Below are 13,979 nucleotides of genomic sequence, written 5' to 3'. Positions count from 1 at the left end.
TCGCCGCTCCCAGGTGTTTTTCACAGTTGTGCCCAGGTGGAGCCCATCAGGATGACCCAGCGGAGACGGCGTGAATGAGGGACTGGCCATCTAGGGCCGTCTTTGAGTGCCTCTCACAGCAGGGAAGCGTCCTCCCCCCACCCAGGTGCCACTGGAAACCCGTGGTACCAAGCAGATTCTCCTCTCTCCCTACCCCCCCTGTAGAGCTGTGCCCAGCACAGGGTGGGCGGGGGCAGTGCCGTGCTGTGCTGTGCACTGCCCGGGGAGGGGAGCGTGTCTCCCGGTGATGGGAGACAGCTCGTCAGCTCTCACCAGGCCCCAGTGAGATTTCCTTCCAGTGCCCATGGGGAAGCCCCTGGGTGTGTCAGCTTCGAGCTGGTGGCCCCTTAGCAGCAGGCCCAGGAAGGGTCACTGCGGACGCCCCCCGTGCCATAGCCCTGGGCAGATGCAGGACCCTGTGGTTAGCCTGGCTCTGTGGCTGCCGGCTGGGAAGGGAGGGCAGCTGGATGGCAGCAGACTGGTGGGTGACCCCACTGGCATTTCCACGTGCCCAGGGGGAGACCAATTTAGACCTGGAAGCCAGCCCAAGGTGGGATTTCGGGCAGGTCAAGCTCCGAGCCCGTGGCCCGGATACATGTTTGTGTTCCCAGCCCCACTGAGCCCCGATCTGTGCTCTGCCGCCTGGCCCAGCCCCATGGGGAGACGTCGTTCTCCAGGGTCTCAAAAGGAGTATGACTGACTTTCCTTCCTTCCCACAGCCAGCACCGTCGCCCCAGTGAGTCCGGCAGAGATGGACCCCACAGAGATCCCCATCCAGACAGAGCTGGTGGAGCTGGTGCCCAATGGGAAATATGCTGTGAACGCCTCGGCCATCCCCTTGGTGGGGAATGCCAGGTAACCCCAGCACGTGGGCAGAGGGCAGGGGCTTGCCTGGCTGGAGCCAGCTGAGAGACAGGGTCATTCTGTCTTCCTGCGCCGGCAGGGGATGGGTTAGGAACCCTTGCCAGATCTAGGCACAGTGAAGGCAGGTGCCATGCAAGTGTCCCCTTCGCAGCTCTGCCAGTGCTCCTCACTCCCGACCTGCAGCCCCCCTGCTAGCCCAGCCCTGGGCTCCTCCACCCCCCAACTCTGCTGGTGCTCCTCACTTCCGACCTGCAGCCCCCTGCTAGCCCAGCCCTGGGCTCAGGGCTGGCTTTAGGCCGATTCCCCCAATTCCCCCGAATTGGGCCCCGCGCCTAAGAGGGCCCTGCGCCCTAAAGAAGAGCGCCTAACTTAGGTGCCTTTTTAATTTTTTTACTCACCCAACAGCGGTCTGGGTCTTCGGCGGCACTTCGGCGGCGGATCCTTCACTCGCTCCAGGTCTTCGGCGACATTTCGACGGCGGGTCCTTCAGTGCCGCGGAAGACCCGGAGCGAGTGAAGGACCCATGCCGAAGTGCCACCGAAGACCCGGACACTGCCGGGTATTCAAATCGGGCCGCGCACTTCCTAAAGCTGGCCCTGCCTGGGCTCTCCCCACCCCGCAACTCTGCTGGTGCTCCTCACTCTCAACCTGCAGCCCCCTGCTAGCCCAGCCCTGGGCTCTCCCCAGCCCCTAACTCTGCCGGTGCCCCTCACTCCTGACCCACAGCCCCCAGCTAGCCCAACCCTGGGCTCCCCCCCACACCGCATGCCTCCCACTCCTGCCCCATGACCCCCCCACACACACAGCTCTGCAACAGGCAGCCAAAAAAACAAAGTGTGGGGGGGCTGATCCCTGTCTAGGGTCTCGGTGGAGCAGCCCCTTGGATCCCGTACGAGAACACCCCATTGCTGGGCGTTCAGAGAAGAGCCAGAAGGACTGAGAGGCCGGCAAGGCGGATTGATGGGGAGCCCGGCTGAGCGGCAGCGTGGGGGGACGCAGGCAGGCACGGGGGGGGGGGGGGGCTAAGCTGCATGGGCAGGTCCTGCTCCAAGCAGCATGGTGCAGTCTGACCTCAAAGGGCCAGCTCCAGCCTGAGCCTGGGGAAGAATTTGCTTCTAAGGAGGAGAATGACGGGACCACACACCCCAGCGCATTTGCTTCTAAGGAGGAGAATGACGGGACCACACACCCCAGCGCAGCCAGGAGCAGTGGGAGTCTATTAAGACTGGACACAGGAGAGCTGGGATCTGCTGCCCTGCGGGGTGATGCTGAGGAAGTCCCAGCCCCTCTCTGCCTCGGTTTCCCCAGGGGATCCTGGTGCTCACCCTGCCTGGAGGGGATTGTGTTTGTAGGGCACTTTGAGCCCCTTGGAGTATTGGTGCTGGAGGAGGGTGAGGGATCGGTGCCAGTCACTCAGGGACCCTCTGCTATACCTTCCCCCCCACCCCGGGGTGCCAGCAGAGATAAGGCTCCCCAGGGGCAGGCTGGAGCCTCCTGGCCAGCGGAGCGCCCTGGAGTGGGAGCTGTGGGAGGTGGAGGAGATGGAGTGGCATGGCCCTGTTCTGCCTTGTAGCCTGGGAGGTGGCATGGGCAGCCCAGGTGGCGCCAGGGAAAGGTAGCACTCCACTACGGTGCATGGTTTATGGCTCTTCTCTCCCCCACCCCACCTTACTCCAGGTTTGAAGAGCCCCAGCCCACTGTGGCGGAGATGGAGGAGTTCCTGCCCCAGGGCCCTGACAAGAAGCAGACCCACTTCACGGATGTGAGTCCAGGCAGGAGAGTGGCTGGTGGGGTGACTGCAGGCCAAGCACCTCCTCGTGCTGCTTGCCAAGAGTCTGGCCCTCAGGCAGGGCACAGACCCACTGCCCTTCACTGCAGAGCAGGGGCAGGGCAGGGGAGTGGGAGTTGGGAAATCCAGGTCCAGCCCCCTGCCACCATGAGCTGCCCCCTGAGCTCATTCCCTGGGGCACAGAGAGAGCTGGAGAGATCTCCCGGGTTCTTTGGTTTCACCATAAACCTCCAGTTTAGCATGTGTGACCCATTTGCCCTCTAGTGGCTGGTCCACCTAAAGGATAAAAGCCTACTACTGCTGCTCACAGCTTGTGCAATTTTTCCCTTAGCTCAAGTGATCAGAGCTCTTGCATTTAGTGCTGGTGACCCCTGGGGGTGGGCAAGTGGGCTTGTTACATGGACTCGATGGCTGCCCTTTTGGCCTGCTCCCTAGGAATTGAGCCGGGTGCCAGGCTGCCCTGCAGGGGCCCAAGAGCAGGGCACCAACCCTAACTGGCTGTGAGTTCTACACTTAGATTTCACCAAGTGTGAATTCCTCAGGCGCTAGAACAGACTAATCCTGGAGTCACTGACCATCCCTTTGGGCGCTCCGATCTATCCTGCCACCCAGGCGAGTCTGCCTTTGTCACAGAGGGTCCCTCATGCCAAGGATCACAGCAATAGTCAGGTTACTCCCAGTCCCAAGGGACCCGTCACTTACCCCAGGTCAATTGCACCTTAGACCATAGGCACCGACTGGAGCACCCACAGAAAAAAAATGGTGGGTGCTGAGCAGCCTCCCTAGCAGTGCCTCCCGCCAGCACCTCCCGCCCACCGGCGGGCCCTGCCAATCAGCGCTTCCCCCTGCCCTGCAGCGCCTTCCACCCGCCACAATCAGCTGTTCCGTGGTGTACGGGAGGCACTGGGATGGATGGGGGAGAGGGGAGGAGCGAGGGTGGAGCATGCTCAGGGCTGGGGACGGGGAGGGCAGGGAAGCGGCGGGAAGAGGCAGGGTGGGGGTGAGGTTTGGGGGCAGAGGTGGAGTGGGGGCAGGGTCTAGGGTGGAGCAAGGGGGCGCACCCCCCAGCACATTAGAAAGTCGGCGCCTGTGCCTTAGATCTCACCCATAGACAGCGCTTGTAGCCAGTCCTGTAATAAACTCTCTAGCGCAGTGATACTCCGAGTGAGGCTCGGGAGCCGCAAGTGGCTCTTGAACGTGTCTCCTGCGGCTGTTCACAACGCATGATGTTAAAGCCCCATATGATTTCATTATTAACCAATCCAAGTTAGTAACCAATCAGGATGCTTGTATTGTGTTATTAACCGACTGTAGAATACTTGGCCAATCATTGTACTGTGAGAATAGTGTGTGTATATATATATATAGTCAATGAAACAAGGAATTCACATGACTGGGGCCCTTTTGGAGCATGTTGCTCGCTAATTTGGCTCCTGACCGGCTGAGCTCGGAGTATCACGGCTCTACAGATGTATTGACTAGGAAAAGGAAAGAGAAGAGCTCTTTGAGAGGTTAAAGCAGCTAAACACAGACACACCCAAATTAATTCCAGTCTTATGTTTCAAAAAGTAATAGAGGCTTCTCTGCTAAGCAGGCTCTATCTGTCCTTTGTGGCTAACCCAGGCTAAGCACTGGGAATCTCTTGCTTATGCCCAGTAATCCTTGCCCCTCAGAGTCCAAGCAGCATAAAAGATCCAGTTCCTCCTTGTCAGGGCTTTTTATTCCTCCCCCGGTTCTGCTTCGAGATGCAAATTCAGCTGCTGGGAGGAATTCAGGAGCCTGGCTCCTCTTGGGGTAGGGGGCAGCAAGCAACAGAAATCTTTTGTCCTCTGATGTTCCACTTTTGTCCTCTGGTGTCACTGGGCTTCCTTGGTTGGGCTGGAGCTGACAACTCCTGTTCACGCTCCATTCACACCGGTTAGTGCTTCTCTCCTGTCTGGTGGTTGCCAGTTTCAGAGCGAACACTTCACTGTTACCTCCTAGCATGGGACAAAGGTCTTATAAACCAGATTAATGCTGGCAGCGACTCACAGCATTCCAGCACGTCCAACCACTAAGCCCATTTGTATAACGCTAATACCGAGGTTAATAAGGCTAACGCCCAGGGAGTCAGGCTGGCTCCAGCTGTGTGCTTGTCATGGGTCAGTTGACACCTAGGGCCTTGGCATGAGCTGGCCCCTGATGTGCCAGTATCACAGCGGGGCCTTCTAGATATAAGAGCAGGAGCAACTACAGCTGGCGTTGAAGAGCCAGGCTGTGGAAGTGGGGCTGTCACGGAGGTGCCCAGAGGGGTGCGGCAGCTTAGGGCAAGGAGGCAGGATATTGAGGAAGAGGGATTACAAGGGAAATAACAGCCCCTAGGAAGGAGGAATGTACCCTGGGCAGTGATGGAGGTGCTGGTACCAGTAGTAGCCCAGAGGGTTAGCTGGGGTGCACCGAAGGCATCGCTCTGTGTAAGTGGCTGGTACTGGGGGGCAGGGGACATGGGGGTATTTCCAGCTAGGGACACAGGGGGCTGGGCTTTGCCCAGCCACAACGCATGACCCTCTGTGTCCCGTCTGTGCAGTTCGAAGGGAAGACCTCCTTTGGCATGTCCGTGTTCAACCTCAGCAATGCCATCATGGGCAGCGGCATCCTGGGTCTGGCGTACGCCATGGCCAACACCGGCATCCTCCTCTTCCTGTGAGTGAAGCTTTCCACACACCTCGTGCCGGGGGGTTGGGCGCGGCTGGGGGGTGGGGGGGGGGGCTGGCCCACACTCGGGGACTGAATCTGCTCTTTGGCCTGTGTGGGTCCAAATGGGAAAGGACAGTAACTCCTAGCCGGGCATGGCAGCAATGTGAGAGCCTGGGCAGGTGGGTGGGTGGATACTAACCCAATGATGAGAACGGGGGTGTATGGGGATGGATGGATGGATGGATGGATGGATGGATGGATGGATGGATGGATGCATGGATGGATGGATGGATGGATAGAGGCTGGTGTGTGGGGAAGGATGGATGGATGGATAGATAGAGGGGTGTGTATGGGGATGGATGGATGGATAGAGGGGTGTGTGGGGATGGATGGATGGATGGATGGATAGAAGGGTATGTATGGGGATGGATGGATGGATGGATGGATAGAGGGGTGTGTGGGGATGGATGGATGGATGGATGGATGGATGGATGGATGGATGGATGGATGGATGGATGGATGGATGGAGGGGTGTGTATGGGGATAGATGGATGGATGGATGGATAGAGGGGTGTGTATGGGGATGGATGGATGGATGGATGGATAGAGGGGTGTGTGGGGATGGATGGATGGATAGAAGGGTGTGTATGGGGATAGATGGATAGATGGATAGAGGGGTGGATAGAGGGGTGTGTGGGGATGGATGGATGGATAGAAGGGTATGTATGGGGATAGATGGATGGATGGATAGAGGGGTGTGTATGGGGATGGATGAATGGATGGATGGATGCATGGAGGGGTGTGTGGGGATGGATGGATGGATAGAAGGGTGTGTATGGGGATAGATGGTTAGAGGGGTGGATAGAGGGGTGGATAGAGGGGTGTGTGGGGATGGATGGATGGATAGAAGGGTATGTATGGGGATAGATGGATGGATGGATAGAGGGGTGTGTATGGGATGGATGGATGGATGCATGGAGGGGTGTGTGGGGATGGATGGATGGATAGAAGGGTGTGTATGGGGATAGATGGATAGATGGATAGAGGGGTGGATAGAGGGGTGTGTGGGGATGGATGGATGGATAGAAGGGTATGTATGGGGATAGATGGATGGATGGATAGAGGGGTGTGTATGGGGATGGATGAATGGATGGATGGATGGATGCATGGAGGGGTGTGTGGGGATGGATGGATGGATAGAAGGGTGTGTATGGGGATAGATGGATGGATGGATAGAGGGGTGTGAGGAGCGTGCGCTGTGTGGACACGCACACTCAGTGTTCGCACGCTGGGGGTGTTGCACTTGCTGTTGGCAGCTGACCCTGCCTGAGCTGCCCCGCAGCTTTGTGGCCATGCTGGCTGACAGGAGCAGGGATGGGCAGAGGGCCCGTGGGTGGCTGGCCCAGCTGGGATCCCAATGCCGTCGGTGATCCCACTGGCACAATGCTGGCATGTTGGCAGAGACAAGAGCCCACGGTACCCTCCCGGCCTCCCACTGCCCCAGAGCAATCAGCCAGACATGGGGGATTCCCCCTGGAGACAAACACGGCAGGGGCCAGACATGTCTCCGCCCCAGGAGCTGCGATTGACACCCCTCGGCACAGCACAACTCAGTGCACTGTCTGCTCCACCGCCAGCTCTCGACACCCCACCCCCGACAGGCCCCAATTCCCCTCCCCCACACAGATCTGCCAAGGGCCAGCGTCGCGATATGCAGCCAACCCCCAGCTTGACCCATCCTGCACCACATCCGACCTTGCCAGAGCCCCCAGGACAGCCCAGGCGTGGGCGAGACCAGCTCATGGGTGAAGAGCGGCTGGCTGAGGCTGAAGCCGAGCGAGCTGGGGGCGGTGCTGGTGAGCAGAGGAATCACGCTGGAGACTCTGGGCCACGAGGCAGTCTCCCCCAGTGAACGGTTGATGCCCCAATCAGTCGATTCAATCCGGGGCTCGGGAGGCACCGGGCTCCAGAGGGAGGGAGATGGAGTGAGGCCGAACTAGAGAGGAATCAGCGAGAGACACGGAGGAGCTGGAACGGGCGTGCCGGTGCGACCCCAGCTGATGCCCGGGCAAGGACCCCCAGGAAAAGGGGAAAAACCAGCCGAGCCCAGAAGCCGGAGGGTTGCTGTGGGAGGGGTAGGACTGCCAGGAGCTCTCTGGGCGAAGAGGTGCGGGAAGATGGGTCACTGCCAGGCAGGGAGCCCTGGGGAACAGGGCTGTGGCCAGGGATTGCAGGACTGCTCCAGACTTGGAGGCCAGACTCCTGTAGCGGGGAATGTTGGACCTTTCAATATTTGCTGTGGGAACTGTGGGAGTTGTGTGTGGAGCGACGGCCTGGGAGTTGATTGATACATTGCGTTCGGAGGCCAGCTTTGAGTGACTCTTCCTTGCATGGCGGGACCAGGAAGAGAAACTGAGGCTGGAGACGCCTGTCATGCTGCACCCTGCTGCTGGAGGGCACTCTAGGCGAGGTTGCCCTGTCATGATGACCTGGCCGGAGTTATTCGCACCTCCGTCATCTCTCAGCTAGAATACAGCTGCACACCAGAGCTGGGCGCAACGCTTGCAGCACTCAGAGAACCTCAGCTGGTATCGAACGCAGCCATGCACCAGTGAGATGGGCTTCCGCTGGCACATGGAGCCCCTGCCTCTGCCCGAAGGTCCGGGGGAGATCTGGGCGCAGCACCGCCGCTTCTGTGGCCCAAGGACCCCTTCTCCCCAAAGCAGCGTGGACAAATCAAACCAAATGCTGCCCAACCCAGCCCCTCCGCAGTGCATGCAGCCCCCGCTCCCCTGCCGCCCGGGGAAAGGTGAGAGAGAGCAGACCACACACAACAGATGCCAGCCACATCACCTGCTGCACGACTGACCGGCACTCAGATGCTGTGGCAAGGAGGCAGGATACCCATCTGGAACAAAATAGAATTACAAGTCCCGGTTCCTTCCTGGCCTGGCATTTGCCCCTTTGATTTTGCCCATCGGTAACATGTGTTACCTGGCAGTACCTGGAGAGGTTTGTGTGCTTTTCCCACCACCAGTTTGGCGCTGTGTCCCCCGCCTGTGCTGACAGTTCCCCTTCCATGCGCCCAGACCAGACGGGGGCGTAGATACAGGTTAGCTGATCTCTGCAATTCCCAGGCCTCCTGATTCAGCGCATTGTTAGACCCATCAGGACCCCCTGCCACTCCCTTTGGCATGGGCCACGCTGCCAAGGCTACAGTTTTGTCCACAGGCTTTCTCAGTCTGGGCCGGGAATGGCTGACACTTGGCCGTCATGGCTTTCTGGTGGGCCCAGGAGGGCATCACAGTGCAAACACACACACCGGCTTACAGGGGAATTCGCAGCCGTGTCTAATAGACCCCCTCCCCCCACTCACACTCGCGCACATGGACCCAGATGCAGATTCAGACCTACCTGACAGACACACACTCCAGACCAGTCCTGCAGAACCGCCTGGTGATAAAACCAACCAGGCTCCACAGCACTCAAGTCAAGGTCTACGAGACACCTCTGATTCACACCTGCTGAGCACCTGCTGCGGTGGTGGATGCTGAGCCCTTCTGAGCAGGCCCACCGGCTTGCACACCCCAGAATCAGCCGCTACTTTGGAAACGGCTCCCCATAATTTGCATGGCCGTTCCCAACTAACATATAGAGCTGAATAGAGAATCGTCTCCCTGTTATCAAATTCTGTAGGGGGCGTATAAACCGGCTGCCTGTGTCCATGCAATTCGCTGAGCCTTCACCATCTTCCCCAGCTGCCAGTTCTGGGAATGTGATCACACGCCTCACCGTATGGCTACGATTCTGTGATAAGGGGATTTCCTAAAGCCCCAGCTCCTGGAGTCAGGTGATTAGGGGGCAAATCTCTGCTTGCGTTGGGAGAAGAAGGATGTTTCTGGCCCTCCCGTTTGCAGGGAAATGCTTGAAAACTGCCCCCAATGGCTCAGAAAACGGAAGGCAGGGGCATGTATTGCTGAGACACCCGGGGGGGTTTAAGCCAGCCTTGTGTTTCCAGCAGGTGTGTTTGGCATTACACGGCATCAGAGCCAGCGATCGCCCTCGACACCCCACACACACACTCTGTGGGGTGCGAGGATCCCCCAGCACTGAGAGAGGAGCAATCAGAGGGCCGGCCCAGCACCCTGGGGTGCCCACATAGCCGCTATGTGGTGCGTAGCTCTGCTGGCTGCTCTGCCTAGCTGCCCCAGCTGCCCAGGTCGCCCGGTCAGCAGCCGCCTGGTTCTCTGCGGGGCTGAGGAGCTGCTTGGCGGCTGGCAGTGGTGGGTGAAGGGGGCGGCTGCCTGGCATCCTTTGCTTCCCACTTCCTTGTTAGGCTGCGGCCTTAATGAGGAGCTGGTGGATCCGCCCTCCTGTTCCCCGCTGGCGGGAGCAGCAGGGCCGCCGGCAGCTGTGGACTTACCCCAGGGTCGTTGCTGGTTGTGGCACCACTCACAACTGTTCAAACAAAGCAGAGAGGGCAGCCAAGGCCTGGCTGGCTCCAGGGCTTCCTGCAGCTTCCGAGAAGCCGATTTTCCATTGACCGATAGAGGTGGGAGGTCCCTGCAGCCAGGGAGGGGAAATGACCCAGGAGGGCAGCTTTCCAGGGCGCCTTCTGCCATCCTGCGGGGCTGCAGGGCGCTCCCCAAGACCCAGCCCCCTTGTGCCAGGCGCTGTACGCACCCCCAGCCAGAGCTGGCATCAGCCCCAAGGGGCAGGCCAGCTAAATGGACAAGGATGGGATGGGGAACTGAGACCCCCTAGCCACAAAGTTTGTGCCACAGCTGCCCACTGACCCCAGATCGGCCACAGCCCAGGCCGGGGATTAACCACTAAGCCATCCTTCCACTGCTGGGTGCCTCCAAGCACCGCCGACCCCCAGTGTCCCATCCACTGGGCAGTGGTCGGTGGGCCCCAGAAGCCTTTCAGCGGCTGGTGTTGCTCTGTGCAGCCCCTCAGAAGGATCCCCCAATGCCGGCCCCGGGGAAGCTGTCACCCACAGGGCCACGTGCCAGGCAGAGGTGGAAGGCCTGCCTAGCTCAGCCCCTGGCGTGGTAATAAACTCCGGACTGTGTGACCGGAGAGATTAGCACTGCTGCTCGCCTTTGGGGCCGGGTTGGATGGCACTGGGAACACGTAGCCACGAGGCCACCCAACCAGCCTGGCACTGCGGGGTGACCTGGGATCACTGCCCCTCCAGCTTCTGGCGGGGGGGTGTCTGCGGGTCACGAGGAGCTGGTGCTCATCTCGGTCACATGTCCCTACAAGCAGTGCCCTGTCAATCCCGTGCCCTCCGCATGGGCACAGTGTCATCCGCCTTGTTGTTGGCAGTGCCAGGCTCCAGTACAGGGGGAGGAGAAGAGTGGGAGTGAGTGCCAGCTGGGCAGGATATGAACAAGTGGCTGGGGGGGATGGGGATGGAGAGCTGGGGGGCACCGATTGGGCAAGATGGGGATGGGGGGGGCACTGGCTGGGCATGGCTGGGTGGGGGCCATCGGCTGGGCAGGATGGATATGGGCAGCAGGGGGAGGGTACCATCTAGCTAGCTATCATGTGCCCATCACTGTGGTATCCGGTCTGCAGCAAGCTCTACTGTCCTGTCTGTGGGGTTGGCTCTGTGGAGGGAGTTCCTTTGAGGCGGGATGACACCCCAGGCCAGCTGCTTTCATGGACCCTGGTGCTGAGGCAGGTTAGCGCAGGCACGCCAAACCGCAGTCCTGAGCGCCCTGGCTGGAGCCTTCAACCAACTCATCCCTGAGGGCAGCCCCCTCCAGAGCCCAGGAGTACCTGCTCCTGGGACAGTTCTGCTACTTACTAACACGTTCGGCTAGGACTCAGCGAGGCCTGGCTCCATGGTGTCTGGCCCTTCCCAGAGCCCCCGGCCTGAGCCCCTGGCCATAGCCTCCTGGGTTTGCATTTAAAACAACCACAGATGCGCTGCTGCTCATGAAACCTTCGCAGGCGCCTGGGAGACAAGTCCTGCTTTGCCCTCCTCTTCCACGTGTGTCTCAGTGCACGTAGCACGGCAGCCTCCTGAGCAGAGTCAGTTGGCCCCGGATTCCTGCACCCATGAAACAAGCGAGATTTCAAGGGAGATTCCAAAACCACTGGAAATTTTCCAAAAAATGAAATTCTGGAAACCCTGGTTTAGGGCCATCGAAACATTCCAATCTCCATTGCAACCTTTGAGAAATGGGGTTCATTCTGGTTTTGCTAGAAAATGAAGCGGTATTTCACAATGAAAAATCAGCAGTCCCGTTCGGAGCTTTTCAACCTTTTTTTTTTTTTTCCAACCATTTTTTTTCTAAGTGAAATTTCGTCCAAATCATTATGATTTCACAGGAAATGTCGGTTTATCAAAACGGTATTTTCCCCATGGAAAAATGTTTCGATGGAAGTTTTCCAGCAGGCTCGTCCCACAAGCCCCGGGGAGTGGTGCAGTGCCATAATCTCCCCTTGAGAGATGGGGAAACTGAGGCACAGAGCAAGCCAGAGAGAGACTCAACTACAGTGGCCCATCCAGTTGATGAGAGAGCTGGAAATAGACCCAAAGTCTCTGCTACGCCCACTGTTCCGTGCCAGTTCCCGGTTACTCACGGCTGCTGTTCGGGGCGAGGACCACGCCTGCATGTGCTTGTACAGTATCTGGTGCAGCAGGGTCTCGGCCCTGATTGGGCCACTCCAGAAAGGAGCAGCGTCAAACTGCAGGGGGTTGGAGTGGATCCATGACTGTTTGCATCCCGCTCAGCCAAGAGAATAGAGTTTGCTCTCTCGGTTTCACTTCCTGGTTCCCATTCAAAAGGTCCAGGCTGCTGCTGTGGGGAAAATCCATCTCCTAAAACACATGGAGGCAACTGGCCTGACCCCGCAGCCCATTCCTGCTGGCTGCAGAGGGGTCACGCCTGATTTCTCTTGGAGTATGTACGCAGGGAACAAACCTGTTTCTAGCCCCATGGGTTTTCTAGCCCCCACACTTTAACAAAACCAACATTCAGGACTCCCTGGTGGGGATCTGTGCCGTGAAATGACTGAGGCTGTGTCCAGGTTGCTGATTAGCTATGCAACATGGCAAGACACGTGCGCTCAGCTCTCCGCATCACAGCAGAACTCAGGTGGATGTTGGGGCGGGGGGGGGGGTTCCCTTTACTGATAGGAAAGTGTTTTTACACTGGAGTAAAACCAGGACAAACAGATCCAGAGACGAACCTCCAGCTGATGGAGAACCCTGCCATCCGCGCTGCCCGGTCCCCCCTAGCTACGAACTCGCCCCAAGATTCTGGGGATGGCAGGAGAGAAAAGAAAATCTCCTTCCCTAGGAGACTGCTGAGGAAAAGCCCATTCAAATGCAAACGACGCTGGCAGATGCCTTGTTACCTAGCGGGACTAATGACAATGGATCTGAGCGGAAAGTAAAAGGGCATTAATTAGCCAGGACCTTATCCTGTTCTTAGAGCCATGCACCAGGCTGGGCGAGAAGCTGTGAAAAGGTGGTTAGAGGGATCGGCTTATGACATTGCATGTGAGTCACTCAGGCGCTGTGCCTTGGTTTCCCCATTTGTATGGGGGGTAATGGAACTGCCCTACCCCAGGCAGGAAGGCTGTGAGGCTGAATACCCTACAGAGCATGAGGGTCTCAGATGCTGTGGCTGTGGAGGGTCAATCAGAACCAAAAACCCAGATCTGTATTTCAGGCCCCAGTCTTATGACATCTGGCTGCAGTCCAAATGCCCCATCCCACTGCCAGGCTGCCCTGGTTCCTGTTACACGTGTCAGCGTGTCCATGCTGCAGACGGGGAAACTGAGGCAGACAGGGGTGGTGACTTGCCTGCCATCACACAGTAGGCCAGAGCCAGGAATAGGATCCTGGTGTCCTGCCCCACGCCCTCTGTCTCCTGTTTTAAACTCAACCTGTCCTGTTCTTTGGGGCCAGACCAGCTGAGAGCTGCCCGGTGTTCCCAGGTCTGGAATGTGGACGAGCGCTCCACTCTGGCTCTTCCTTACACGCTGGGAGCAGCTCTCTCAGGCATTGGCGCATCAGACAGCGCCTTGTTTTTAGTGCGCTCTGGCCGGAGGCTGGTTTGCTGGCTCCATTCTCCCCGACACAGCTGCCAGCAGCCCCCAGGCACATGGGACACCATTGGACTCCTACGACACAAGGCAGAGACGGAGCCGGCCTTCTGCATTGCCTCTGCTGCGTCCTCTGCTCGGCAGGTCCCAGCCCATTATAGCCTAGAGGCTTTGCCCGGTCCCCGCGGCCTGAGTGATCTCACTTTGGAAGCCAGAGCCAACCCTGGTCCTCGCCGCTCTCCCACCACCAAGCATGCAGGGCTCCAGGGGGAGGCTGGCGCCACGTGGCATGACCTGGTGAAGTGGCATTTTACCCAGGGTGATCTCAGGCATTCCAGAGATATCGCGATGCCCTTGTCCTGGCGCAGGTGTGGGCGGTTTGGGGCCCTTTTGTCCAGTGCACCCAGGTGACATAGCTGTCCCGAGAGCTGGGCAAGTCCTCGTGTGGATAGGACAGCAGGATTCTTTGGGCATGGATCCATCCGGCTCGGAGCGTCCTAACCTCCCCATGGCTCCGATCTCATCCCAAAACAGCTGCATCCAG

At 58.7% G+C, this 13,979-nt stretch overlaps 1 protein-coding gene across 1 annotated transcript in view; it reads left to right on the top strand.

The window, feature by feature from the left end:
• The first annotated feature begins 790 nt into the window (after window positions 1-790).
• The window catches only part of SLC38A3 (solute carrier family 38 member 3), a 32,880-nt gene continuing 19,691 nt past the window's right edge, over window positions 791-13,979 (top strand). Inside the window, exons 1-3 of the mRNA XM_065407679.1 lie at window positions 791-894; window positions 2,581-2,665; window positions 5,259-5,374. Coding sequence (XP_065263751.1) covers window positions 791-894; window positions 2,581-2,665; window positions 5,259-5,374 — 305 coding nt within the window. The remainder of the gene's footprint in view (window positions 895-2,580; window positions 2,666-5,258; window positions 5,375-13,979) is intronic.

Source organism: Emys orbicularis, chromosome 7, assembly GCF_028017835.1.
Source record: "Emys orbicularis isolate rEmyOrb1 chromosome 7, rEmyOrb1.hap1, whole genome shotgun sequence".
In the NCBI taxonomy this organism is placed as follows: domain Eukaryota; kingdom Metazoa; phylum Chordata; order Testudines; family Emydidae; genus Emys; species Emys orbicularis.
Note: the sequence above shows the minus strand (reverse complement) of the source record. Positions and strands in the feature narration are given on the sequence as shown.